The sequence below is a fragment of the Anomaloglossus baeobatrachus genome, chromosome 4 (assembly GCF_048569485.1).
Source record: "Anomaloglossus baeobatrachus isolate aAnoBae1 chromosome 4, aAnoBae1.hap1, whole genome shotgun sequence".
NCBI classification, from domain to species: Eukaryota; Metazoa; Chordata; class Amphibia; order Anura; family Aromobatidae; genus Anomaloglossus; species Anomaloglossus baeobatrachus.
In genome coordinates this window covers 365,784,949-365,811,714 of record NC_134356.1, presented here as the reverse complement: position 1 = coordinate 365,811,714, position 26,766 = coordinate 365,784,949, and the positions used below count along the sequence as shown (strand labels likewise).

The window sequence follows — 26,766 nt, the reverse complement described above, 5'->3', positions numbered from 1 at the left end:
TCCTATATCGATAATGGGAAAATCTGCCTCCACTGAGTACAAATTTCACCCATGGATTGAGAATGAAAGATCAGTCCAGGCAATTAAGAAGCAGATGTTTCCAATAAGAAATATTACAAACTTGCTTATTTTCATGTGTACTATGGATTTATGAAAGATATGTATATAACAGTATATACACCTTAGAGAAGTTATTTATGATGTAACTTTTGGAGGAAAAACAGTGTCTGAACAGTATTTCAAATTCATACACGTTAGTCCCTCATCATCCAGTTAGACAAGGTCATGGATGCCATGAACCTACAGCAGTCTATAGGAAAAAACTGGATAAGTCATTGCACAGCTCATTTTATAGTGATAAAGAAAAGCGTTCGTAAATATTCCCTATAGTTATTCTTTGCAATCTATTATTATTGACCCCATATGTCAATCGAAAGCATGTACGGTAAACGTGAAATCATTAGTGTTTTAGCAAGAACTTCCAGACTATTCACTCAATAGGATAAAATATATACATACCTTCCATTAAAAAGCTGAAAAAGGACTCGACACGCACTTTCTGCTGCTTCGGGAGAATCTAAATGTTCTTTCATGATTTCAAGCACATTGATATGAACGCCTTTCTCCAATAAAATTTTTCTAATAAGTACTGAAAATAAGATAGTTATGCATTTTTCACAAAGTGCTTCACTTTTAATAACTTTGCATAGTTTAAATAAATAAATAAAAAAAAAAAGAAAGAAAAAAAGGACCTTCACCAGTTTCAGCATGTAAAAAACAGGCCATTTTTTAAATTTCTCATCTCTGTCACATAGATATTAGATAGTGAAACTTGAAATCTTAAAAGGCGTATTCCCAGCTCCAAGATCCTATCCCAATATGTAGTAGATATAATAATAATATAGGAAATACCTCCAATTAGAAATGTAGTATACTTTTAATTCACTATGTCACTTACCTCATGTGCAGGGCATTGCAGGACCTTTGTAACAGTTAGTTGCTAGTGGTTGTAACCATGGATGCCAAGGTCCTGCAATACCCTGCACATAAAGTAAGCAACATAGTGAATCAGGAGAACGATACTACCATTTCTAATTGGAGGTATTTGCTAATATTATTATTACTACAACTACGACATTGGGATAGGATATTAAAGATAAAAAAAGAGAATTTTGTTTACTTACCGTAAATCTTTTTCTTATAGTTCCGACATGGAGACCCAAACCATGGGTGTATAGCTTCTGCCTCCGGAGGACACACAAAGTACTACACTAAAAAGTGTAGCTCCTCCCTCCGGGCTATATACACCCCCTGGATGACAATCTACCCAGTTCAGTGCAAAAGCTGAAGGAGGACATCCACCCATAAGTAGAGCTAGAGTAAAACTCGGAATAACCGGAACTCTGACTACTAACAACAGCCGGTGAAACACACGGAACAAGAAAACTGCCAACAGGCAACAGGGAGGGTGCTGGGTCTCCCATGTCGGAACTATAAGAAAAAGAATTTACGGTAAGTAAACAAAATTCTCTTTTTCTTTATCGTTCTTTATGGGAGACCCAAACCATGGGACGTTCCAAAGCAGTCCATGGTGGGAATAAACCAAACTGAGAAGTAGGCAAAACCTAACTTCACAAATGGGCGACAGCCGCCTGAAGAATGCGTCTGCCCAAGCTCGCATCTGCCGAAGCATGAGCATGCACTTGGTAGTGCTTCGAAAAAGTGTGCAGACTGGACCACGTGGCAGCCTGACAAACCTGCTGAGCCGTAGCCTGGTGCCTGAAAGCCCAGGAGGCACCGACAGCTCTGGTCGAGTGCGCCTTAATCCCTGGCGGGGGAGGCACCTGAGAACACTGGTAGGCATCGATGATAGCCGACCTGATCCAACGAGCTAGGGTCGGTTTAGAAGCAGCGAGACCCTTGCGGCTGACCAGTGGTTAGCACAAAAAGTGAGGTGCACCGCCTAAAAACGGCGGTGCGTGACACATAGATTCGGAGCGCCCGCACCAAATCCAAGGTATGCAACGCCTTTTCAAAGCGATGCACAGGGGCCGGACAAAGAGAAGGCAATGAAATGTCCTGGTTAAGGTGGAAAGGAGACACCACCTAGGGAGAAAGTCCGGAGACGGACGAAGAACCACCTTGTCTTGGTGAAACACCAAAAAGGGGGATTCCGAAGAGAACGCAGCCAAATCAGAAACTCTCCTGAGAGAAGTTATGGCTACTAGAAAAACAACTTTCTGTGAAAGTCTAAACAAGGGAACCTCCCTGAGAGGCTCAAAGGGGGGTTTCTGTAAGGCCGTGAGGACCAGATTAAGGTCCAGGGATCCAAGGGCCGCCGGTAAGGAGGAATGAGTGTGAGATGCGCCCTGCATGAAGGTGCGCACCTGAGCCAGTCGGGCGATACGCGCTGGAACAATACCGACAGAGCCGACACCTGTCCCTTGAGGGAATTGAGGGACAGTCCTAGCTGTAGACCGGACTGTAGAAAAGACAGGATGGTCGGCAAGGAGAACGGCCAAGGAGCATGGTCGGAAGAGCGACACCAGGACAGGAAAATCCTCCAAGTCCTGTGGTAAATCTTGGCCGAGGAAGACTTCCGAGCCTGAGTCATGGTGGAGATGACCTCAGAGGGAATGCCTGAAGCCGTCAGGATCCAGGACTCAAGAGCCACGCCGTCAATCTGAGAGCCGCAGAATTCTGGCGGAAGAATGGACCTTGAGAGAGAAGGTCTGGGCGGTCCGGGAGATGCCACGGCACCTCTACGGACAGACGGAGCAGGTCTGGGTACCAAGCTCGCCTGGGCCAGTCCGGAGCAATGAGTATGACTCGACGGCCCTCCATTCTGATCTTGCGCAGAACCCTGGGCAAGAGCGCTAGAGGGGGAAACACATAGGCCAGACGGAACTGAGACCAATCTTGAACCAGTGCGTCTGCTGCGAAGGCTTGAGGATCGTGGGAGCGAGCCACGTAAACCGGAACCTTGTTGTTGTGCCGGGATGCCATTAGATCCACTTCCGGAGTGCCCCACTTGCGGCAGATTGATCTGAACACTGACGGATGCAGGGCCCACTCGCCGCTGTCCACGGTTTGACGGCTGAGGTAATCGGCCTCCCAGTTTTCCACGCCTGGGATGTGGACTGCAGATATGGTGGACTTGGAGTCCTCCGTCCACTGGAGGATTCATTGAACCTCCAACATCGCCAGACGGCTGTGAGTCCCGCCCTGGTGATTGATGTAGGCAACCGCTGTCGCGTTGTCCGACTGAACTCGAATGTGCCTGCCCGCCAACAGGTGGTGAAAGGCTAGGAGAGCTAGAAACACAGCTCTGATCTCCAGCACATTGATCGAGAGGGCTGATTCGGACGGAGTCCAAGTGCCCTGTGCTCGGTGATGGAGAAATACTGCTCCCCAACCGGAGAGGCTGGCATCCGTGGTGAGGATCACCCAGGACGGAGTCAGGAAGGAGCGTCCCTGAGACAGAGAGAGGGGCCGAAGCCACCACTGAAGGGAGCTCCTGGTCTGTGACGACAGAGCCACCTGCCTGTGCAAGGAAGAGATCCGCTTGTCCCAACAGCGGAGAATGTCCAGCTGCAGGGGACGCAGATGGAACTGAGCAAAGGGGACCGCTTCCATGGACGCCACCATCTGACCCAGCACCTGCATGAGGTGTCTGATGGAATGACGGCGGTGCCTCAGCAGAGAGCGCACCGCCAGACGAAGGGACTGCTGTTTGACTAAGGGCAACTTGACAAGTGCCGGCAGAGTCTCGAATTGCATCCCTAGGTACAAAAGCACCTGGGTCGGGGTCAGAGTGGACTTGGGCAGGTTGACAAGCCACCCGAACTGAACTAGCGTGGCGAGAGTGAGAGAGACACTCCGCTGGCAGTCTGCACTGGATGAGGCCTTGACTAGAAGGTCGTCCAGGTAAGGAAATCACTGCCAACCCCTGGAGGTGCAGGACCGCAACCACTGCTGCCATGACCTTGGTGAATACTCGAGGGGCCGTGGCTAAGCCGAAGGGGAGAGCCACGAATTGGAAATGTTCCTCTCTGATCGCAAAGCGTAGCCAACGCTGGTGTGAAACCGCAATAGGCACATGCAGATAGGCATCTCTGATGTCGATGGATGCCAGAAAATCTCCTTGGGTCATTGAGGCAATGACCGATCTCAGAGATTCCATGCGAAAGTGCCGCACCTGAACATGCTTGTTGAGAAGCTTGAGATCCAGGATGGGTCGGAAGGAACCGTCCTTTTTGGGGACTAGAAAGAGGTTTGAGTAGAAACCGCTGAACCGTTCCCGGGCGGGAACTGGAACAATTACACCGTTGGCCTGCAGGGATGCCACGGCCTGAGAGAAGGCGGCGGCTTTGGAGCAGGGGGGGTGGACAGAAAAAATCTGTTTGGCGGGCTGGAAGAAAATTCTATCCTGTAGCCGTGGGAGATGATATCCCGCACCCACTGATCGGAGACGTGTTGCAACCACACGTCGCCAAAGTGGGAGAGCCTGCCACCGACCAAGGACGTTGCTGGCTCGGCCAGATAGTCACGAGGAGGCTGCCTTAGTGGCAGCGGCTCCTCCGGTCTTTTGAGGACGCGGCTTTGCGCGCCAGTTGGATTTACGATCCTTGGCTGCGGTAGTGGACGAGGCCGAGGGCTTAGAGGATGACCAGTTAGAGGAACGAAAGGAACGAAACCTCGATTGGTTCCTGCCCTGGACAGGTTTCTTGGCTTTAGTTTGTGGCAAGGAAGTACTCTTCCCGCCAGTAGCTTCCTTAATTATGTCATCCAGCTGTTCCCCAAACAGCCGGGACCCAGCAAAAGGGAGACTCGCAAGGTACTTCTTAGAGGAAGCGTCTGCTTTCCACTCTCGAAGCCACAAGATCCTGCGGATCGCGAGGGAGTTAGCGGAGGCCACCGCCGTGCAGTGAGAAGCCTCCAGGATGGCAGACATGGCGTAGGATGCAAAAGCCGAAGCTTGAGAAGTTAAGGCATCCGTCTCAGGAATAGAGTCCCTGGAGAGGGAATGAATCTCCGCCAGAGAGGAAGAGACTGCCTTAAGAGCCCACACTGCCGCAAAAGACGGGGAGAACGAGGCTCCTGCCGCCTCATATACAGACTTGGCCAGAAGGTCAACCTGGCGGTCAGTGGGATCCTTAAGAGAAGTGCCATCAGCCACAGCTACGACTGTGCGGGCTGAGATTCTGGACACCGGAGGGTCTACCTTTGGGGACTGGGCCCAGTCCTTAACCACCTCTGGTGGAAAAGGAAAACGGTCATCTGAACTACGCTTCGGAAAACGTTTGTCAGGACAGGCCCTGGGCTTGTTAACAGTGGTGTGAAAGCTGGAGTGGTTAAAAAACATACTCCTAGGTTTCTTAGGAGAGGTAAACTGGTGTACCTCTACCAGAGAGGGTTGTTCCTCTGACTCTTGTGGGTTGAGGTTCAGTACGGAGTTAATGGACGCAATCAAGTCACTAACATCCGCATCACCCTCAGACAAGTCAATGGGGTACATAGAGGTAGCGTCTGAGCCCACAGTAAACGAATCCTCCTCGCCCTGCACCTCGGCTTGTGAATCAGAGCCGTGGGACGAGGAAGGAGAAGGTTCCCTGCGTCTCCGTTTAGGGGGACGGGGTCCTAGGACATGCTCTGAGGGCTCTGCAGAGCTCGGAGCCGCAAAGGCACCCTGAGAAGGGGGCTGATGCATGGACAGCAGTGTCCGGGACAGCTGCCCCATGGAGTCGGCAAAAGACTGGGAAATAGCTTGTGAAAAGGAAGCTACCCAAGCCGGGGGTTCAGCCACCGGGGCCGGAGCAGCCGGAGGGACCGCTGAGGAGGCTCCAGGCTGAGACACAAACATGTTAGCACAGGCATCACAATGTGGGTATGTGCTTGGCTCTGGCAGAATGAGCTTACATGCAGTGCATATAGCGTACATGTTTGCAGCCTTGCTTCGGGTGACAGACATGCTGCTGAGGTGGAAGCTCTGCAGCAAGAATACACTCCTGTAGAATGCCCTGAGAGTGTAATAAAAGTCCACAACCGAAGGTTGTGGCTTACCAGCCCGCTCTCTGTGTGCCCTCCGGATTCCACCGCTCAAAGACCCTGTGAAGCGTCAGCCTTCCTAACAGTATGCAGCATCCAGCGCCTTCCAGTGTAAGAACGCTGAGAAAATGGCGCTGGGAGAAGGAGGGGGGGCGTGTATAAGCCCAAGAGCGGGAAAAACGGAGGGCAGAGAGATACAGGGAGAGATACAGGGGAGGGAACATCTCCCCAGAGAGGAGTGCCCTCCCCTCTGCTGGTCGGGCGGTGGGCGGCGCTGTATGCAAAACATGCAGAGAAGCCGAAACTGAAACTAGGCCCAAACTGAAGCCGGGGCCTAGATTTTAAAATGCAGCCGACGAGCAGGCACCTTCGGCGCGGTTCTCAGGGGAAACCCCCAGAACCGGCCGGAATTTGCAGTAACGCTAAAACACATACTGTCCCCCCAATAAAAGTACCCGGGACCCCTGAAAAACGTCTCAATACTTAGCTTTTGAGACGCAGGGCCATGTCCCTGAGTGGGGGTTAAACGCTCCTTCCATCAGGGACCAGACAGGGCTGCGGCTGGAGACCGGTCTTCTGCAAGCAGAGAGGACCGTGGAAGCTCCCACTTCAAACCAGAGCCTCGACAGAGGATGTGAAGGAGCGCGGCATGTGAAGGCTCCAGCCTTATAAAGTCAACCTTAACAGCACCGCCGACAGAGTGGGGTGTGAAGGGACATGCCGGGAGTCCAGACTGGACCCGCTTTTCTTCCAAATCTTTAAAATTAAAATAAAAATGAAAAAAATATCAGAGAATGCAAGTGTGTGATCCTCCTGAAACACAAAGCATTGAACTGGGTAGATTGTCATCCAGGGGGTGTATATAGCCCGGAGGGAGGAGCTACACGTTTGAGTGTAGTACTTTGTGTGTCCTCCGGAGGCAGAAGCTATACACCCATGGTTTGGGTCTCCCATAAGGAACGATAAAGAAATACCCCTTTAACGTTACTAACACCAAGAGGGTGTTAGAGTTTCACGTCAAGGAGGGTGTACCATTTACCTTGAATGAGGTTGACCAATCATAAGCAAGATGCGTTATGCAGAAGAAAAAAAAAAAAAAAAAAAAAAGAACACGCCCTCAAAGAGTCAAGACAGAATTTCTCTGTGTGAGATGTAATGATACATAGCCCTGCTTCCTAGACTCACTGCTGACACCTTCTGGGAGTACAAGCATGAGAAACGAGAATAGCAGAGCTGTGCGTTTGTGATTACAAACATGTCTTTCAGCTCTCATCTCAGGATAGTCAGCATGGGAGGAGGAGGAATGGAGGAAAGTTTTGTTATTACAAACACCACTGCAGCTTTTCCCTCACTGTGCTGTGAAAGCTGTGAAAGCTGTGAGAGGAGAGCTACAGAGGTGTTTGTAGGGATACACAGCTCTGCTTTACTACTCCCCCTTGTAATCACTGTGGAGGCAGACAGAGAGATCAGTGAGAACAGCAGGAGTGTAAATTACAACACATCTTATACCAGGGAATAAAATGTTTTATTCAGCTTTGCAGCCACTAATCCATGAGGTGGCCAGTTTAACATTTTAAGGCTGGTAAAAGGTCCTCTATAAGACTCTTTAAGACACTGGTAATGCTGGTTTTCTATCACTTTCTATCCGACAACTATGTTAGAGCAACAATTTGGCGGTTTGAAATCAGCCAAATCACATATAGGTCACATGAGAGTCGACTGTTGCCAACATCTTACACGGAAGCCTATGGGGTAAACTGAAAAAAATTGTGGCCATAAATCCAAATTGTTAATTTTATCGTTTCAGTAACGGTGGGTCATGTGGTGCGTATGACTCCATTGACAACCGTTAAATGCAATGTTCCAATGTGACACTGCGATTTTTATGTCGCTCAACAACTGTTGTCCTATAGCCATAGCCTAAAAGAGTTGCCTAAGTAAGTTATCACCAAGCCCCAAGTGACATCTATTTACAGCCATTGCTTCATTCAAACTTGCACATCTGAGTCCAGTTCTACAGATCTTGTGGGTCAGAACAGTTGGACCACAAGCAATCCGTAAGTTATCACCTATCCTGTCTGTAAATACTCCAAGTATCATTAGATCTCTAGCAAGATTCTCAATTTACCTTGAAATATTAAGAAAACAGATTTTAATAATTATTATTATTTATTATTATAGCGCCATTTATTCCATGGCACTTTACATGTGAAAAGGGGTACACATAGTAGAGACAAGTACAATAATCATGGAAAATACAGGAGGAGAAAGGACCCTGCCCGCGAGGGCTCACAGTCTACAATGGATGGGTGAGGGTACAGTAGGTGAGAATAATTCAAATTTAATCCAATATACAGCATTAAGAAAGCAAAGATGCATAAGGAGAATTTAAAAGTTATTATAGTGCATGGAATTTATATCTGAATATTAACTGTTATAGAGTCCAGATATAATTTACCACAATTTTACAAAGAAAATTAACAAAGCATATTTACCATTGTGTCCAGACATAGTGGCCAATGCAGTTGTGGTTGCCTGGAAAACCTCCTTGGAAGAAGAATGCATCAGCATGGACAGCATCACTTCTCTATGTAAAGGGTACCTGATGTGAGGTATGTATGGTTAAATCTCAAGGGCTTAACCAGTTTTCCACATAAGAAATATCGATTAATGCTTACTGATTTTGTTCATCCCCGATTCTATCATGCAGCTCAGGATGGTACATAAGAAGATTATTCAAGGCCCAGCAAGAAGCTTCCTAGTAATGAGAAGAGTAAAAATATAAAAAACAAAATATATATATTTTTACTAAAGGTTTATGATTTTCACGTTGTTCTATCTTCCATCCAGTACAGTACAATTTTATTAATCCATCAGCAATTATATACATAGAATGCTTATGCAGCTTCTAATTTATTTTATATGGCTAGGAATAGCCAATCTCTCCTTTTAACATTACATGCCAAGGTTAAAGGATAAGAGGCCTTGGATTTTTACAAACCTAACTTTGAAATATAGATCAGTGGCAGCAAAATCAGTTGCTGACAACATATACAAACGAACAAGATCATAAAAGAATTGAAATGAAACACATTAAATGTCATGTTGGCATTAACAGGGCAATTAGCTATTAATGGCGTAAACTGCAAACTGACTGGAAAGACCCCAGTGATAAAGAAGTCTTTAGATTTCCCTTTAAAAAGTAGATTTCAGAGTTAAGAACTATTCTGCAATATAATCAAAGAAAAACAAATCTAGAACGAAAATGGGTAAACTAAAAAGGTAAAAATAAATTGACAGTTTTTAGTCATCAGAAAAGAAAGGCCAAAATTCTGGTACTGGAGACACACAAAAATGTCAACAATTAAGGGAAAACGTAATCCTAGCAATAATTGATCATAGTAGAGAGGAGATAATCTATTCCACACTGCTTATCAGTCTGCAGATTTCTTGAAACAAAGGATCTTTTCCAAATCTTTAAGATCACACAATTTTCTACCGATCAGCACCAATTCACAGGTAATAAGCCGTATTCTATATGTCCTACTGTAGATGGATGTCTTTGCATACATTCGATGACTCGTTTTATTTTTAAGTAAGCAAAAATTAACAAATTAAAAATGATTAGCTTTCCAGGGCTATCCATTTTTAGTAAAGCCTCACTCATTGAAAGGCCAGTCCTGATCAATCAAAATGAACCAGAATAGGGCATGAACAAAGTTGAACAGAATTGATCTGTACAAAAAAAGCATTCATACTGTATACAAATGATGTGTGAATTGTTAATTACAGGTTTGGGGTTTTTTTGTTTGTTTTTTTTAAAGTTCCAATAAATGTTCAAAGAAGTACAGGTACCGGAAATACACTTGCACTAATCTGCCCTCACAGACACAGTACAGTGAGGAAGAAGGAGAGGATAGCTGAGCTCCTTGGACACTCAGAGCAGATTTCTTATAGATTTCTTAGCTTGACCTGCTGTAGGAGATTTTTTGAGACATTTGTCTGAGACAATTTTTTGTCTTCTGTGAGTTTTCTACGTCTGTAGTTCCTTTTGAAGGATTGTCTCATGACAGACATTGATAATAACGTATGCAATCAACTAGAGATTGTGGAAATTCATTCACAGCATCAGTTACAGAGGTCAGTTCAGTATTCTGTGGAAGGTATATGTAATCCCTAAGAACAGTCTCTTACCTCCTGAAATTCTTGGATCATCATTTGATAGGATACCAAGCTGGCTAATCTAAAGAGGAGCCACAGATTCTGTCAGCTTAGAAGCCATTCGCAGGGCTCCCGATGAATGGACACAGGTTACTGACCTGTCCGCTGGATCATGTCTTACGAATCCACTATCTATAACACCAATGTCTAATCAGTGGAAATCAGGCCACTGTGAGAACAACTAATTGCATGAAGCAGCAAAAGTACTAGACAGCAACATGGCGGAAGAATTCGGCCTCTGCAGAAAGCTTAGAGGGCATCACATTTTCTACCATTCTTTCCACTTTGATTTACTGATCAACGATGGTACCAAGTCTGTGAGACTCCCAGCAATCAGAAATTGATGTGCAATGCATCAACGTCTGCTCTGAGCAATGTGGATTACCTTTGCAAGACTGTATATTTGAAGTTATGACAGAATAAAAGTATTTATTTACTAACTTGGACCTCTGTGTTCTTCTTATGAAGTTTTAACGCTTTAAATGAAGCTTCAAACCAATAAAGCTGCCCTCTATTGTGTCCGGCGTCTTCCCCATCATCCAAGTCTTTGTTCAAAAATATAGTTTCCGCTTTAGAAAAAAATAGGAGCGTAAAATTAAAAACAAACAAACAACCATAGCAACGCAGAATAAAACAAAGTAAGATTACATGTAACTGGGAAATCGTAACTTTGGCACTACTTTAAAGTAAATCCATTTGTCCTAGGTAAATTCGAATACGGTAATACTACTTTACTGAGTACATCAGTACTCCAAACTGCATGTCAAATGCTAGCACGCCATAGGGATGAAAGGCAGAAATATATCCATGGCCAATCCTGTATTAGGCCCGTTTCACACGTCAGTGAAAAACACTGACGTTTTTCACTGGCGTGTAAAACACGCACATGTCCCTCCATGTGCCGTGATTCACAGCACACGTGGGTTGTCTAAGTGCAATCCGGGCTCCATTCTCCATGGCCCGTGATTGCACTTGGAGATTAACTCACCTGAGCGCGCTCCCGCTCTCCATGGTGCTGATCGCTCCCGCGTTGCAGCATCCGGCCGGCACTGACCCCCGCAGCAGCTGCTTCCGGGTCGGCTGTGTCGTGCATCATGAATATGCGCGACAGAAATGAGCCGGCTCAGAAGCAGCAAGCTGCATGGGCTGCAGAGGACATCGCTGGAGCCGGGTGAGTAAAAATGATTTTTATTTTAAAAGCACATTTTTTCTGGCACGTGTTTCACGGACCACACCACTGCGTGGTCCGTGGGACATCAGTGATGCCAGAAAAAAATGGACATGTCTCCGTGCGGCAATCACGCACATGCGGGTACGCTGCACGGAGACACGTGCAGTGAAAAATCACTGATGTGTGAGCAGACCCATTCATTATAATGGGTCTGCGTATGTCAGTGATTCTGGTACGTTTAAAAAAAAGCACAAACGTACCAGAATCACTGACGTGTGAAACAGGCCTTACATGCAATTCAGTTTTACGACAGTTTGACGCCATCTTTCAGAAAACAAGTTCACTGACTATCTTTATTAGGCCCTGTGCCCACACTGCGTTTTTACCCGCTTTTTTGTGCGTTTTTGCTGCAGAAAATGGTTGGAACCTTACTGCAAACATTCCCCAGCAAAATCTATGGAAAAAAAAAAAATAGCTGTGCGCACACTGCGTTTTTTTCTCAAGAAGATTCTTTCAGTACATTTTCTTGAGAAAAAGAATGAGCATGTCCCTTCTTTTCTGCAGCTAACTGCGTTATTTCACTCCATTAACTGTAATGTAATCATGAAATAGCGCAGGGAATAACGCTGGTAGCAAATTATGTGCATTTCATTGCGTTTTCCTGTGTTATTCCAACGTTATTTTGCGTTTTTGGGACATAATGTTCATCACTGCCCTGCGTTTGGCAGGGAAGTGATGTCATTATGACAGGAAGAGTAAGTTGAGCAGAGAGTAAACACACACATATCACACTCACACACAGACATATATAATACACATAGAAATCAAATCACCGCACACACCCCGGCACTACCGCCCCCATCATCACCGCACACACCGCCACCATCATCACCGCACACACGCATGCACTACCGCCCCCCATCATCACCGCACACACCCCGGCACTACCGCCCCATCATCACCGCACACACCAGCACTACCTCAGTGACATCCCCACTGACTCAGTTCAGTTGCAGCGTGGAGCTGACAGAGAGCGGTCATGGTCTGTGGCCGCTCCTGTCAGCTTCATGTAGCAGAGCTGGATGCGTCGCGGGACCTCGTGTGGATTACGTCAGACCTGGAGGGGTATTTGGGGATTTTAATAAAGTGGTGAAAGAGGGTGTTTTTTTGTCTTTTATTCCAAATAAATGATTTTTTTGGGTGTTTGTGTTTATTTTCTTTAACTTGCATGTTAATCATGGAAGGTATCTTGGGGAGACGCCTGCCATGATTAACCTAGGACTTAGTGGCAGCTATGGGCTCCCATTAACTCCTTATTACCCCGATTGCCACCGCACCAGGGCAATTCGGGATTAGCTGGGTACAGTCCCTGGGTACAGTCTAATGAAATAGATGCGTCAATTCCGGGTGGCTGCTGGCTGATATTGTTAGGCTGGGGGGGGCTCCCCATAATGTGGAGCTCCCCATCCTGAGAATACCAGCCTTCAAACGTGTGGCTTTACCCTGGCTGGTATCAAAATTAGGGGGGACCGCACATCGTTTTGTTTTAATTATTTATTGTACTGCATGATATAGATCCGCCTACCAGCGGCTGTGATTGGTTGCAGTGAGACAGATTTCACTTAGCGTGGGGGCGTGTCTGACTGCAACCAATCATAGGTGACGGTGGGCAGGGAAAGCAGTGAATACGAGATGGAATAATGAGCGGCCGGCATTTTCAAGAGAGGAAAAGCCGACGGAGCTTTGTGACAGCTGTGCAGCGCCGTGCCGGTGATCATGGAGTATGAGAAAAGGGGTGAGAGGGAAAAGCCGACCGACAGAGAGAGGTAGAGACCGAGAGAGACCGACCAACTGGCCGACAGACAGAGAGACCGAGAGAGACAGAGAGAGAGAGAGAGAGAGAGACCAGGAGTAATTTAAAACGATTTAGAACGTTCTGCTGGACATGCTGAGCATGCTCAGTAGAACTTGACAGAATCCTGCACTGGAATCCGTCGCCAAATGCATGGTGACGGAATCCAGCACCATAGACATTCATTAAATAAAAACGAAAAAAAAAAAAAGCCGTATATTTTTACCGTCCGGCAAAGGTAATCACACAGTGGCGGCCCAGTATTCTCAGGCTGGGGAGGGCGAGGGCCATGAGGGCCATGGTTAATGCCCCCCACCCTCAGCCAAGAATATCAGCCCGCCGCTGCCCCGAGAATATCACATCCATTATGCGATAGTCCCGGCATGTTACAGGCTCTCCCAGACTGCCGTGATGCGGTGGCAATCGGGGTAATAATGAGCTAGTGGCAGCTATGCGCTTCCACTAAGTCCAAGCTTAATCATGGCAGTGTCTATGAGACAGCTTCCATGATTAACCTGTAAGTAAAGTGAACACACACACATGAAAAATCCTTTATTTTAAATAAAACACAAAAAAGCCCCTTCTTTCACCACTTTATTAACCCCCCACACAGCTCCGACGTAATCCACACAGGTCCTACGACGCTTGCATCCAGCCGCGTCTGACACATACTCAATGCAGCCTCGTTTAATGAACGATGCTACAAGGGTAACTACAGGTCATTTCTCACAGTCAAAAATGTGAACACATTACCGCTCGCAAGAACTGCAGTGTATCCTCACAAGGACGCTATCGATTATCTTTCTATCAAGCCATCTATCTATCCATTATCTGTCCATCTATTCATCTTTCTATCTATCCATTATCTATTTATCTATCTATTCATCCACCCACCATCTTTCTATCTATCCATCTATCCATTATCTATCTATTTATCTTTCTATTCATTTATCTATCCATTATCTATCTATGTATCCCTCTATCTATCCATGTATCTATCTATTTGTCTATCCATCCATCATCTATCTTATTTATTGCTGTTAAAGCATTAAAAAAACGCAGGGCCCAACCTACAAAAACGCACCAAAAACGCACCGGTAAAAATACATGCGTTTTTCAATCCGTTATTGGTGCGTTTTTTAACGCAGGTGCGCTATCCTTCACTGAAGAAATTTCTTAAGAAATTTGAGAAAAATCCTTTTTCTAGTGCGCACATAGCCTTACATTGCTAATTGTACACTACAATGAATCGTATTATCTGTTTAGAAAATACCATAGATTTCACCACTGTTATGGAGTTGAGCAAGTACCTAACTATTTGTACTCGCAATACTCATAACGAATACTGTCTAAATCTTGCATATTTATTCCTAATAGCGTTTGCAATGCAAGTCAATAGAAAAAAACTTGCAAAGTAACGAGCAACCTGAACGCCGTACTATTAATGCGAGTAGCGATTTGTGTGGAATTCGGGTTACTTATTACATTGGGAGTATTTCCCACTGACTTGCATTGCACATGCTATTTAGAATGAATACGTGAGTATTAGACAGTATTCATTATAAGTATAGCGAGCACGAATAGTTAGGTACTCGCTCAACTCTACCAAAAGCCTCATTTTAAAGAAGATGCAAAAAATGTCAGGCGATTGTTCATTTTTAGCTAGACTTAAGGCTGCTTTACACCAATCTATCGTGCGATAGATCGTCGGGGTCACGGTTTTTGTGACGCACATCCGGCATCGCTGGCGATGCCGGCCTGTGTGACACCTCCTAGTGACGCAGTATCGCTCACAAATCGTGAGTCGGGTACTGCTCGTTAGGTTCCATAATATCGTTTGATTTAGTTGACCATCGTTTCCGTGGTAGCACACGCCGCTCCGTGTGACACCACGGGAACGATGAGCAGCTCACCTGCCTCCCGCGGCCGCCGCCGGCTCTATGTGGAAGGAAGGAGGTGGGCGGGATGTTTACGTCCCGCTCATCTCCGCCCCTCCGCTTCTATTGGCCGGCGGCCGTGTGACGTCGCTGTGACGCCGAACGTCCCTCCCACTTCAGGAAGTGGACGTTCGCCGCCCACAGCGAGGTCGCACGAGAGGTATGTGTGATGGGGATTACTAACTTTGTGCGACACGGGCAGCGATTTGCCCGTGACGCAAAAAGGCCGGGGGCGGGTACGATCGATTGTGAAATCGCACAATCGGTCGTACCGTGTAAAGCAGCCTTTAGACTATAACGTGCACTACAATAGCAGGCAAGTTGTGCAATAATGTTTTTCCTCCTGTAGCAATAAAAAATAGTAGATAGTTGCACAGCAGTTATTTTTTCCTTTTATTTCTAGTAAATTCCATTTCTCTGCAACGACTAATTCGTTCTTATGAACTTCTCCATAAGAACGATTGCACAACTAAAGTTATAGCGACAGATCTGTCAAAATACATAAAGCCCCTGGACTTTCCTTACATTATGTGCAACTGGTGACCTTTAGAGACCAAATAATGAAACTTTATATAATATGTGTGCAAGGGGTGTATAAAAGGCACACTCCGCAATTGAGCATCTTACCCTACAGATGTGTCAATGGTTGGCAGAGGCATTTAAAAAGGCACTATTGCCTATGTGCACCACCGACCCCGGAAAGGGATTGCGACGTGCCGATAGGACACTACGGCAGCCAGTTTACTACTGAAGGCCCCGATAGCATTCATGTTGATCCCTCCTCTATGAAGCGCAGTCTGTGGCTGATTTGCATGTGAGAATCTCAAGTTACCTATACACTAAAATACTGTTGAATTCCACTATATAGTACAAGCTATCGTTAAAAAAAAATCAATATAATAAAAACTAAGTTTTAAAATTACTTTTTACCAACTAAAAGATCATTTTAAACATCGAAATATCACTATGCAGTTTTTTTTTTTGTTTTTTTTTTCTTTCTTTAATCACCATTTAGACTTTGCTCCAAAATCTAATTAGCAGAAAAGGGACTGGACTGCACACTGGGTCCTGTCCTCCCTGTCTTTACATTACAAAATCATGCTGAAAGCTTCTCTTTAAAGCAGCAGTGCAGCGTTTTTTCAGCTCTGAAGTTGTGTTTATATGCAAGTCCCCTGCCCCCCCATCTTATACTCACCTGCCGCCATCTTCAACTGTTTCCAGAGGAGCTCTGGGCGGTCTATGGAGATTTGTGGCCTGCTGGCAGCTACATTTTTTCATGGAGCACGCTGAAACTCACAACCCAAAATAACTGTATGAGAGCTCCGTTCTGGCTCTCATAGACTTGTATTGAATGGTTGTAGTGGACTTTCGGCCAGTCTGATTTTATGGGCACAATAAGGTGCAACAGGAACAGAGTGTCGCCGAAAATAGAATCAAAAGAACGGAGGGTAAGTATAAGACAAGGGGCAGGGTACTTGGGTTTAAAGCCCCCACTCGAGCGCGCTGGGGAAAGATGAGAAAAAAAAAAAAAAGAGGCTGCAGTGGAGCTTTAACAAATTGATAATGTCACAATCATAATGCTCTAAAGAAAGGTGTTGCCAGATCAGTTGTCAAACGGCCCACAATAATTGGTATGAAAACAAAAAACAAAAACTAAAATGGAGGAAATGCATTAATTTCACTGCACTTTGAATTAATTTTGCATTTCGAAGTACAATAATTTGTAAAAGTGAACTGCACTATTCAAAACTACACCCATCAAGCTCTAATATGTCAACAGGGAAAAATATAATAACATATATATATATATATATTATATTCATTCAAAGGGTGTTTTCTTTATTTTCATGACTCTGAAAATTGTAGCTTCACATTGAAGGCATCAAAACCATGAACTAACACACGTGGAATGAAATACTTAACAAAAAACTGTGAAACAACTGAAAATATGTTTTATTTTCTAGGTTCTTCAAAGTAGCCACCTTGTTCTTTGATTACTGCTTTGCACACTCTTGGCATTCTCTTGATGAGCTTCAAGAAGTAGTCACCGGAAATGGTTATCACTTCACAGGTGTGCCCTGTCAGGTTTAATAAGTGGGATTTCTTGCCTTATAAATGGGGTTGGGACAATCAGTTGTGTTGTGCAGAAGTCTGGTGGATACACAGCTGATAGTCCTACTGAATACACTGTTAACACAAATTCTATGGCAAGAAAAAAGCTTCTAAGTAAAGAAAAATGAGTGGCCATCATTACTTTAAGAAATGAAGGTCAGTCAGTCCGAAAAATTGGGAAAACTTTGAAAGTGTCACCAAGTGCAGTGTCAAAAACCATCAAATGCTACAAAGAAACTGGCTCACAAGAGGACCACCCCAGGAAAGGAAGACCAAGAGTCACCTCTGGTGCGGAGGATAAGTTTATCCGAGTCACCAGCCTCAGAAATCGCAGGTTAACAGCAGCTCAGATTAGAGACCAGGTCAATGCCACACAGTTCTAGCAGCAGACACATCTCTAGAACAACTGTTAAGAGGAGACTTTGTGCAGCAGGCCTTCAAGGTAAAATAGCTGCTGGGAAACCACTGCTAAGGACAGGCAACAAGCAGAAGAGACTTGTTTGGGCTAAAGAACACAAGGAATGGACATTAGACCAGTGGAAATCTGTGCTTTGGTCTCATGAGTCCAAATTTGAGATCTTTGGATCCAACCACCGTGTCTTTGTGCGACGCAGAAAAGGTGAACGGATGGACTCTACATGCCTGGTTCCCACCATGAAGCATGGAGGAGGAAGTGCTTTGTGGATTTATTCAAAATTGAAGGCATACTGAACCAGCATGGCTACCACAGCATCTTGCAGCGGCATCCTATTCCATCGGTTTGCGTTTAGTTGGACCATCATTTATTTTTCAACAGGACAATGACCCCAAACACACCTCCAGGCGGTGTAAGGGCTATTTGACCAAGAAGGAGAGTGATGGGGTGCTACACCAGATGACCAGGTCTCCACAGTCACCAGACTTGAACCCAATCAAGATGGTTTGTGGTGAGCTGGACCGCAGAGTGAAGGCAAAAAGGCCAACAAGTGCTAAGCATCTCTGGGAAGTCCTTCAAGACTGTTGGAAGACCATTTCCGGTAACTACCTCTTGAAGCTCATCAAGAGAATACCAAGAGTGTGCAAATGTGCAAATCAGTAATCAAAGCAAAAGGTGGCTACTTTGAAGAATCTAGAATATAAGACATATTTTCAGTTATTTCACACTTTTTTGTTAAGTATTTCATTCCACATGTGTTAATTCATAGTTTTGATGCCTTTAATGTGAATCTACAATTTTCAGTCATAAAAATAAAGAAAACTCTTTGAATGAGAAGGTGTGTCCAAACTTTTGGTCTGTACTAATTATATATTATATATATATATATATATATATATATATATATATATATATATATATATATATATATATATATATATATATATATATATATATATATATATATATATATATATATATATATATATATATATATATATGCGCACAGGGTTGGACAAAATAATGGAAACGCCTAACGTTTTGGTATCATAATCTTCGAACATGTTGTAAATATAAACATGCAAACCGTGACATATGTTAATGTTTAGTAGTTGATTATTTGTGTTATGTGATGTGCATGTAAATTAACTGTTTATTTTGCAGAATTATTGATGAGAACCTGACACCAATGGCAGACCTCTCGGATTTTCAAAGAGCCCAAATTGTTGGTGCTCGTATGGCAGGCGCTAGTGTAACAGAATGTGCTTGAATGCTTGGCGTGTCAAGAGGTACTGTCTCCAAAGTAATGACTGTGTTTGAAAGAGAAGGAAAAACATCCACTGCAAATCATAGGTCCAGCCGAAAGTCGAAGTTGACAGAGAGACCGTCTGGCTCTAAAGCGAATTGTGAGAGCATCGCAAGACCACGGCTCCGAAAATCACTGCTGAGCTCAATGAACACCTACAGAACCCAGTTTCCATTAAAACTGTTCATCGGGAGCTGCACAAATCTGGATTCCATGGAAGAGCTGCAATTAGAAAACCGCTGCTCTCAATGACAAATGTATCCAAGCGTTTAGAGTGGTGTAGAAACCTCCAGAATTGGTCCCTCGAGCAGTAGAAACATGAGATATTCTCAGACGAATCAGTTTACCCTTTTTCCAACCTCCGGCTGAGTGTACGTTTGGAGACAGCCAAAAGAAGCATTCCATCCAGACTGCCTTCTCCCAACCGTAAAAGATGGCAGAGGTTCTGTGATGATCTGGGATGCTATTTCGTGGAGATCCGCCGGGCCAATGATATCCCCTTTTTGGAAGAATTAACAGCCGAGATTATTTAGGCATTTTGGGCGACCAAGTGCATCCCATGATTCAAGCACTGTTCCCGGAGGGGAACACCACCTTTCAGGATGATAATGCACTAATTCACACAGCTAGAATCGTTAACGCATGGCACGAGGAAAATTCTAATTAAGTTGAGCATCTCATCTGGCCCCCACAATCCCCAGACCTCAACATTATTGAGCATTTATGGTCGATTTTAGAGATTCAAGTTAGACGTTGATTTCCGCCACCATCGTCGCTCAAAGAACTGGAGAGTGTTTTAACTGCAGAATGGGCTAAAAAATGTTTGGAAACAATTCACATCTTGTATGAATCCATACCTTGGAGAATTGAGGCTGTAATCGCCGCAAAAGGTGGACCTACACCATATTAAACTAACCTTTGTTGATGTTTCCATGTGTTTCCATTATTTTGTCCAACCCCTATACATACATACATACATACATACATACATACATACAGTACAGACCAAAAGTTTGGACACACCTTCTCATCTCTAGAACAACTATTAAGAGGAGACTTTGTGCATCAGGCCTTCATGGTAAAATAGCTGCTAGGAAACCACTGCTAAGAACAGGCAACAAGCAGAAGAGACTTGTTTGGGCTAAAGAACACAAGGAATGGACATTAGACCAGTGGAAATCTGTGCTTTGGTCTGATGAGTCCAAATTTGAGATCTTTGGATCCAACCGTGTCTTTGTAGAAAAGGTGAATGGATGGACTCTACATGCCTGGTTCCCACCATGAAGCATGGAGGAGGAGGTGTGATGGTGTCGGGGTGCTTTGCTGCCGACCCTATTGGGGATTTATTCAAAATTGAACGCATACAGAACCAGCATGCCTACCACAGCATCTTGCAGCGGCGTGCTATTCCATCCGGTTTGCGTTTAGTTGGACCATCATTTATTTTTCAACAGGACAATGACCCAAAACATACCTCCAGGCTGTGTAAGGGCTATTTGACTAAGAAGGAGAGTGATGGGGTGCTACACCAGATGACCTGGCCTCCACAGTCACCAGACCTGAACCCAATCAAGATGGTTTGGGGTGAGCTGGACCGCAAAGCGAAGGCAAAAGGGCCAACAAGTGCTAAGCATCTCTGGGAACTACTTCAAGACTGTTGGAAGACCATTTCCGGTGACTACCCGTTGAAGCTCATCAAAAGAATGCCAAGAGTGTGCAAAGTAGTAATCAAAGCAAAAGATGGCTACTTTGAAGAACCGAGAATATAAGACATATTTTCAGTTGTTTCACACTTTTTTGTTAAGTATTTCATTCCACATGTGTTAATTCATAGTTTTGATGTCTTCAATGTGAATCTACAATTTTTAGAGTCATGAAAATAAATTAAACTCTTTGAATGAGAAGGTGTGTCCAAACCTTTGGTCTGTACTGTACATACAGTTAGGTCCAGAAATATTTGAACAGTGACACGAGTTTTGTTATTTTAGCTGTTTACAAAAACATGTTCAGAAATACAATTATATATATAATATGGGCTGAAAGTGCACACTCCCAGCTGCAATATGAGAGTTTTCACATCCAAATCGGAGAAAGGGTTTAGTAATCATAGCTCTGTAATGCATAGCCTCTTTTTAAAGGGACCAAAAGTAATTGGACAAGGGACTCTAAGGGCTGCAATTAACTCTGAAGGCGTCTCCCTCGTTAACCTGTAATCAATGAAGTAGTTAAAAGGTCTGGGGTTGATTACAGGTGTGTGGTTTTGCATTTGGAAGCTGTTGCTGTGACCAGACAACATGCGGTCTAAGGAACTCTCAATTGAGGTGAAGCAGAACATCCTGAGGCTGAAAAAAAAAGAAAAAATCCATCAGAGAGATAGCAGACATGCTTGGAGTAGCAAAATCAACAGTCGGGTACATTCTGAGAAAAAAGGAATTGACTGGTGAGCTTGGGAACTCAAAAAGGTCGGGGCGTCCACGGATGACAACAGTGGTGGATGATCGCCGCATACTTTCTTTGGTGAAGAAGAACCCGTTCACAACATCAACTGAAGTCCAGAACACTCTCAGTGAAGTAGGTGTATCTGTCTCTAAGTCAACAGTAAAGAGAAGACTCCATGAAAGTAAATACAAAGGGTTCACATCTAGATGCAAACCATTCATCAATTCCAAAAATAGACAGGCCAGAGTTAAATTTGCTGAAAAACACCTCATGAAGCCAGCTCAGTTCTGGAAAAGTATTCTATGGACAGATGAGACAAAGATCAACCTGTACCAGAATGATGGGAAGAAAAAAGTTTGGAGAAGAAAGGGAACGGCACATGATCCAAGGCACACCACATCCTCTGTAAAACATGGTGGCGGCAACGTGATGGCATGGGCATGCATGGCTTTCAATGGCACTGGGTCACTTGTGTTTATTGATGACATAACAGCAGACAAGAGTAGCCGGATGAATTCTGAAGTGTACCGGGATATACTTTCAGCCCAGATTCAGCCAAATGCCGCAAAGTTGATCGGACGGGGCTTCATAGTACAGATGGACAATGACCCCAAGCATACAGCCAAAGCTACCCAGGAGTTCAGGAGTGCAAAAAAGTGAAACATTCTGCAATGGCCAAGTCAATCACCAGATCTTAACCCAATTGAGCATGCATTTCACTTGCTCAAATCCAGACTTAAGGCTATGTGCGCACGTTGCGTAAATTCATGCAGTTACGCTGCGCTTTGCAGCGCAGCGTAACTGCATGCGTCCTGCGTCCCCTGCACAGTCTATGGAGATTGTGCAGGGGCCGTGCGCACGTGGCGTCTCAGAGCGCAGCGCTTCGGCTACTGCCGAAGCGCTGCGCAAAAAGAAGTGACATGTCACTTCTTTCCTGCGCTTTGCCGGCAGCTCCTGCTCTGTCTATGGCAGGAGCTGCAGGCAGAGCGCATGGAATCGGCGCTCACTACGGACATTTCTGCAGCGATCTAAAGCGCACATGTGCTCTTCAGATCGCTGCAGAAATTTCTGCAGGGCTAGTACGCAACGTGCGCACATAGCCTAAGACGGAAAGACCCACAAACAAGCAAGACCTGAAGGCTGCGGCTGTAAAGGCCTGGCAAAGCATTAAGAAGGAGGAAACCCAGCGTTTGGTGATGTCCATGGGTTCCAGACTTAAGGCAGTGATTGCCTCCAAAGGATTCGCAACAAAATATTGAAAAAAAAAATAATTTTGTTTGGGTTTGGTTTATTTGTCCAATTACTTTTGACCTCCTAAAATGTGGAGTGTTTGTAAAGAAATGTGTACAATTCCTACAATTTCTATCAGATATTTTTGTTCAAACCTTCAAATTAAACGTTACAATCTGCACTTGAATTCTGTTGTAGAGGTTTCATTTCAAATCCAATGTGGTGGCATGCAGAGCCCAACTCGCGAAAATTGTGTCACTGTCCAAATATTTCTGGACCCAACTGTACATACATACATATACATACATATACATATTCAACATTCAAATTAAAAAAATAAAAAATAAGAACCCAAATACTCACATCCGGGAACCTCACAGTAATCACTAGTAGGCTGCTTCTCTCACACTACCTTTGGATGTTCGGGGGAGGTGTAAGAGTTCTAGTCCATTAGTGACCACTTATTCGGAGCAGTGCGGTCACTAGGCAAACAGTGTCAAGTGTGCATAGGGAGACAAAGCGCAGATATTGCTAAAATGAGTCTTTTGTGCAGCACTGACAGACACAGACAGGAGAGGGCTCCTGTGCAAGAACAATACATGGGGCCCCCTGTGACTCAGTGTTTCATAATGCACAATTTCACCTACTATTGAGGTGGAAATGGGCCCTCTTAAAGGGAACCAGTCACCAGGATTTTATTATATAACCTAAAGCCAGTGCTATACAGGCACTATCAGGCAGATTCTCTACATTCCTGTAGTGGTCAGCTTGGATGTATAAGTTCTCAGATCCAAGAAAGTAAAAGTTTAAAAAAATTGGCAGCTGCTTGAGTGGCAGCTGCAATGGAGCAGATAATATATTCCCAGTTATGCCCCCCTCAGTTAGAATTAGCATAAGTATTATACAAACGATTCACTTTGTTTGCAGGATCTATGTGAGGTCATACCCATGTGACGTGGTATCCAGCTTTCTTGGCTGAGGCCCCGCCCCTTCTGGTCACATGGGTATGACCTCACAGGTCCTGCAAGAGACAAAGTGAATAGTTTGTATAATACTTATGCTAAATCTAACAAAGGGAGGGGATAATATATTCATAGTTTATCTGCTCCATTGCAACTGCCACTCAACAAGCAGCTAAATTTTATAAACTTTACTTTTTTTGGATTTCAAAACTTAAAACATCCAAGCTGACCACTACAGGTATGTATAGAATCAGTCTGATCGTGCCAGTATAGCACTGGCTTTAACTTATATACGAAAATCCTGGTGATTGGTTCCCTTTAACTCTTGGGCTCCTGTGCAACTGCACATGTTGCACCAATAATAAGTGTGCCCCTGCTTTGCAGGAGGCTTTGGTTTGGTTTTTCTGTTTTGTAAAATCGGTGATTACAGCATTTAGGACATTTTTATAAGTGTAGCGCAGACATATACATATTCTTTTCATGTGATAGATGAAGCAATGGAAGTGAAAACTTACTAAGAAGAGCCAGACATGTTAGAGCAGCTGCTTGCAGTCTTGAATTTGCTGAATAGCTTATCAGTGCTTTTATAATGACTTCATGAGCTTCATTTAATACCAGGATATTAAAAAAGCTTCCTTTAAAAGAAATAGGGTAAGTGTTATTAGCTTAGTTACAATATATGTGAAACAAAAATGAGAGATTTTTCTGCCATTCAAAAGGTTTTTCAAAAACACATTATTTACTAAGGCTTGCAAAGGTTAAAAATAAATGAAGCTTTACTCTGTTCCAGCATTGGCTCTCCATCACAGCTACCGGTATTTGTTGACCGACTGGAACAGTGATGTTACAACTACAGCACACTTGCCCATTGTAACAACCATTGAGTGTAGCAGTCTTGGCGATTACCTCAGCATTACTACTTCAATATCATTTCTTTACTGGATGGAAGTTTTAAATAAATACATACACAAAACATACATATATCACACACACATTATCCTAGTAAGCTAGCATTAGCTAAAATGGACTTCCTGATATAATTTAAACTATAGCCCGTCCAAGTCACGTGTCAGGACGTGCTGTACACTGAAGATGTATAGCTCGAGACTTGTGTTTCAACTCACAAGAACTATATCACACAAACAGTGCCTTGCGAAAGTATTTGGCTCCCTTGAATTTTTCAACTTTTACCCAAATTTCAGGCTTCAAACATAAAGATAAAAAAAATGTAAATTAATGGTGAAGAATCAACAACAAGCGGGACACAATTGTGAAGTTGAACGAAATTTAAGGTTTATTTTAAACATTTTTAAAAAATAAATAACTGAAAAGTGGGGCATGCAATATTATTCGTCCCCTTTAAGTTAATACTTTGTAGCGCCACATGTTGCTGCGATTACAGCTGCAAGTTGTTTGGGGTATGTGTCTATCAGTTTTGCACATCAAGAGACTGAAATTCTTGCCCATTCTTCCTTTGAAAATAGCTCGAGCTGAGTGAGGTTGGATGGAAAGCGTTTGTGAACAGCAGTTTTCAGCTCTTTCCACAGATTCTCGATTGGATTCAGGTCTGGACTTTGACTTGGCCATTCTAACACCTGGATACATTTATATGTAAACCATTCCATTGTAGATTTTGCTTTATGTTTGGGATCATTGACTTATTGGAAGACAAATCTCTGTCCCAGCCTCAGGTCTTTTGCAGACTCCAACAGGTTTTCGTCAAGAATGGTCCTGTTTTTGGCTCCATCCATCTTCCCATCGATTTTAACCATCTTCCTGGTCCCTGCTGAAGAAAAGCAGGTCGAAAACATGATGCTGCTACCACCATGTTTGACAGTGGGGATAGTGTGATCAGGGTGATGAGCTGTGTTGCTTTTAATGCAAACATATCGTTTGGCATTGTGCCCAAAAAGTTCGATTTTGGTTTCATGTGACCAGAGCACCTTCTTCCACATGTTTAGTGTCTTCCAGGTGGCTTGTGGCACTTTTAATGAATATCTTTGAGAAATGGCTTTCTTCTTGCCACTTTTTTTTTTTTTTTATAAAAGGCCAGATTTGTGCAGTGTACGACTGATTGTTGTCCTATGGACAGACTCTCCCGACTCAGCTGTAGATCGCTGCAGTTCATCCAGAGTGATCATGGGCCTCTTGGATGCATCTCTGATCAGTCTTCTCCTTGTTTAAGATGAAAGTTTGGATGAACAGCCGAGTCTTGGTAGATTTGTAGTGGTATGATACTCCTTCCATTTCAATATGATCGCTTGCACAGTGCTCCTTGGGATGTTTAAAGTTTTAGAAATGTTTTTGTAAACGAATCCAGCATTAAACTTCTCCACAACAGTATCACGGACCTGCCTGTTGTGTTCCTTGGTCTTCATGATGCTCTCTGTGCTTTAAACACAACACAGACTATCACAGAGCAGGTGCATTTATACGGAGACTTGATTACACACAGATGGCTTATATTTATCATCATCAGTCATTTAGGACAACATTGGATCATTCACAGATCCTCAATGAACTTCTGGAGTGAGTTTGCTGCACTGAAAGTAAAGGGGACAAATAATATTGCATGCCCCACTTTTCAGTTTTTTATTTTTAAAAAAAGGTTTAAATTAAACAATAAATTTGTCCCACTTGTGTTGATTCTTCACCATTAATTTTTTTTCTTTTTTTTATCTTTATGTTTGAAGCCGGAAATGTGGGTAAAGATTGACAAATTCAAGGGGGCCGAATACTTTCGTAAAGCACTGTACCTCATTTGGTAGGGAGCACAAGCTGTTATATGTGAAGATATATCTCTTCCTTGCTGAGCACAACAGGGTATTCTTCAGGTTCATCCCTTCAATTTTTAATTGTGTTGCAGTTGGGCACAGTCAGTCTGTGTGCTGCTATAAAGCTGTCAGACTAACCGAGGAGAATGAAGCTAGAGATCTTGTTCAGCACAACGTTGGTTAAAACACATTTCTTTACTCTTTAGAGCCCTGATCCCACCTATTGAACTGAGATATGAGTGATACATCCCTTATCAGTTGAAAAACAGGTCTGAGAGCTGTGAGTCTTCAGCCCATCT

The 26,766-nt window shown here is 44.0% G+C and overlaps 1 protein-coding gene across 1 annotated transcript in view; it reads right to left on the bottom strand.

Moving 5' to 3' along the window:
• Positions 1-26,766, bottom strand: part of LRRK2 (leucine rich repeat kinase 2) — a 200,790-nt gene that overhangs the window by 133,383 nt on the left and 40,641 nt on the right. The window contains 5 exon segments of the mRNA XM_075345138.1: positions 520-649; positions 8,544-8,650; positions 8,727-8,806; positions 10,711-10,838; positions 24,209-24,328. Of these exon segments, the coding sequence (XP_075201253.1) occupies positions 520-649; positions 8,544-8,650; positions 8,727-8,806; positions 10,711-10,838; positions 24,209-24,328 (565 nt within the window).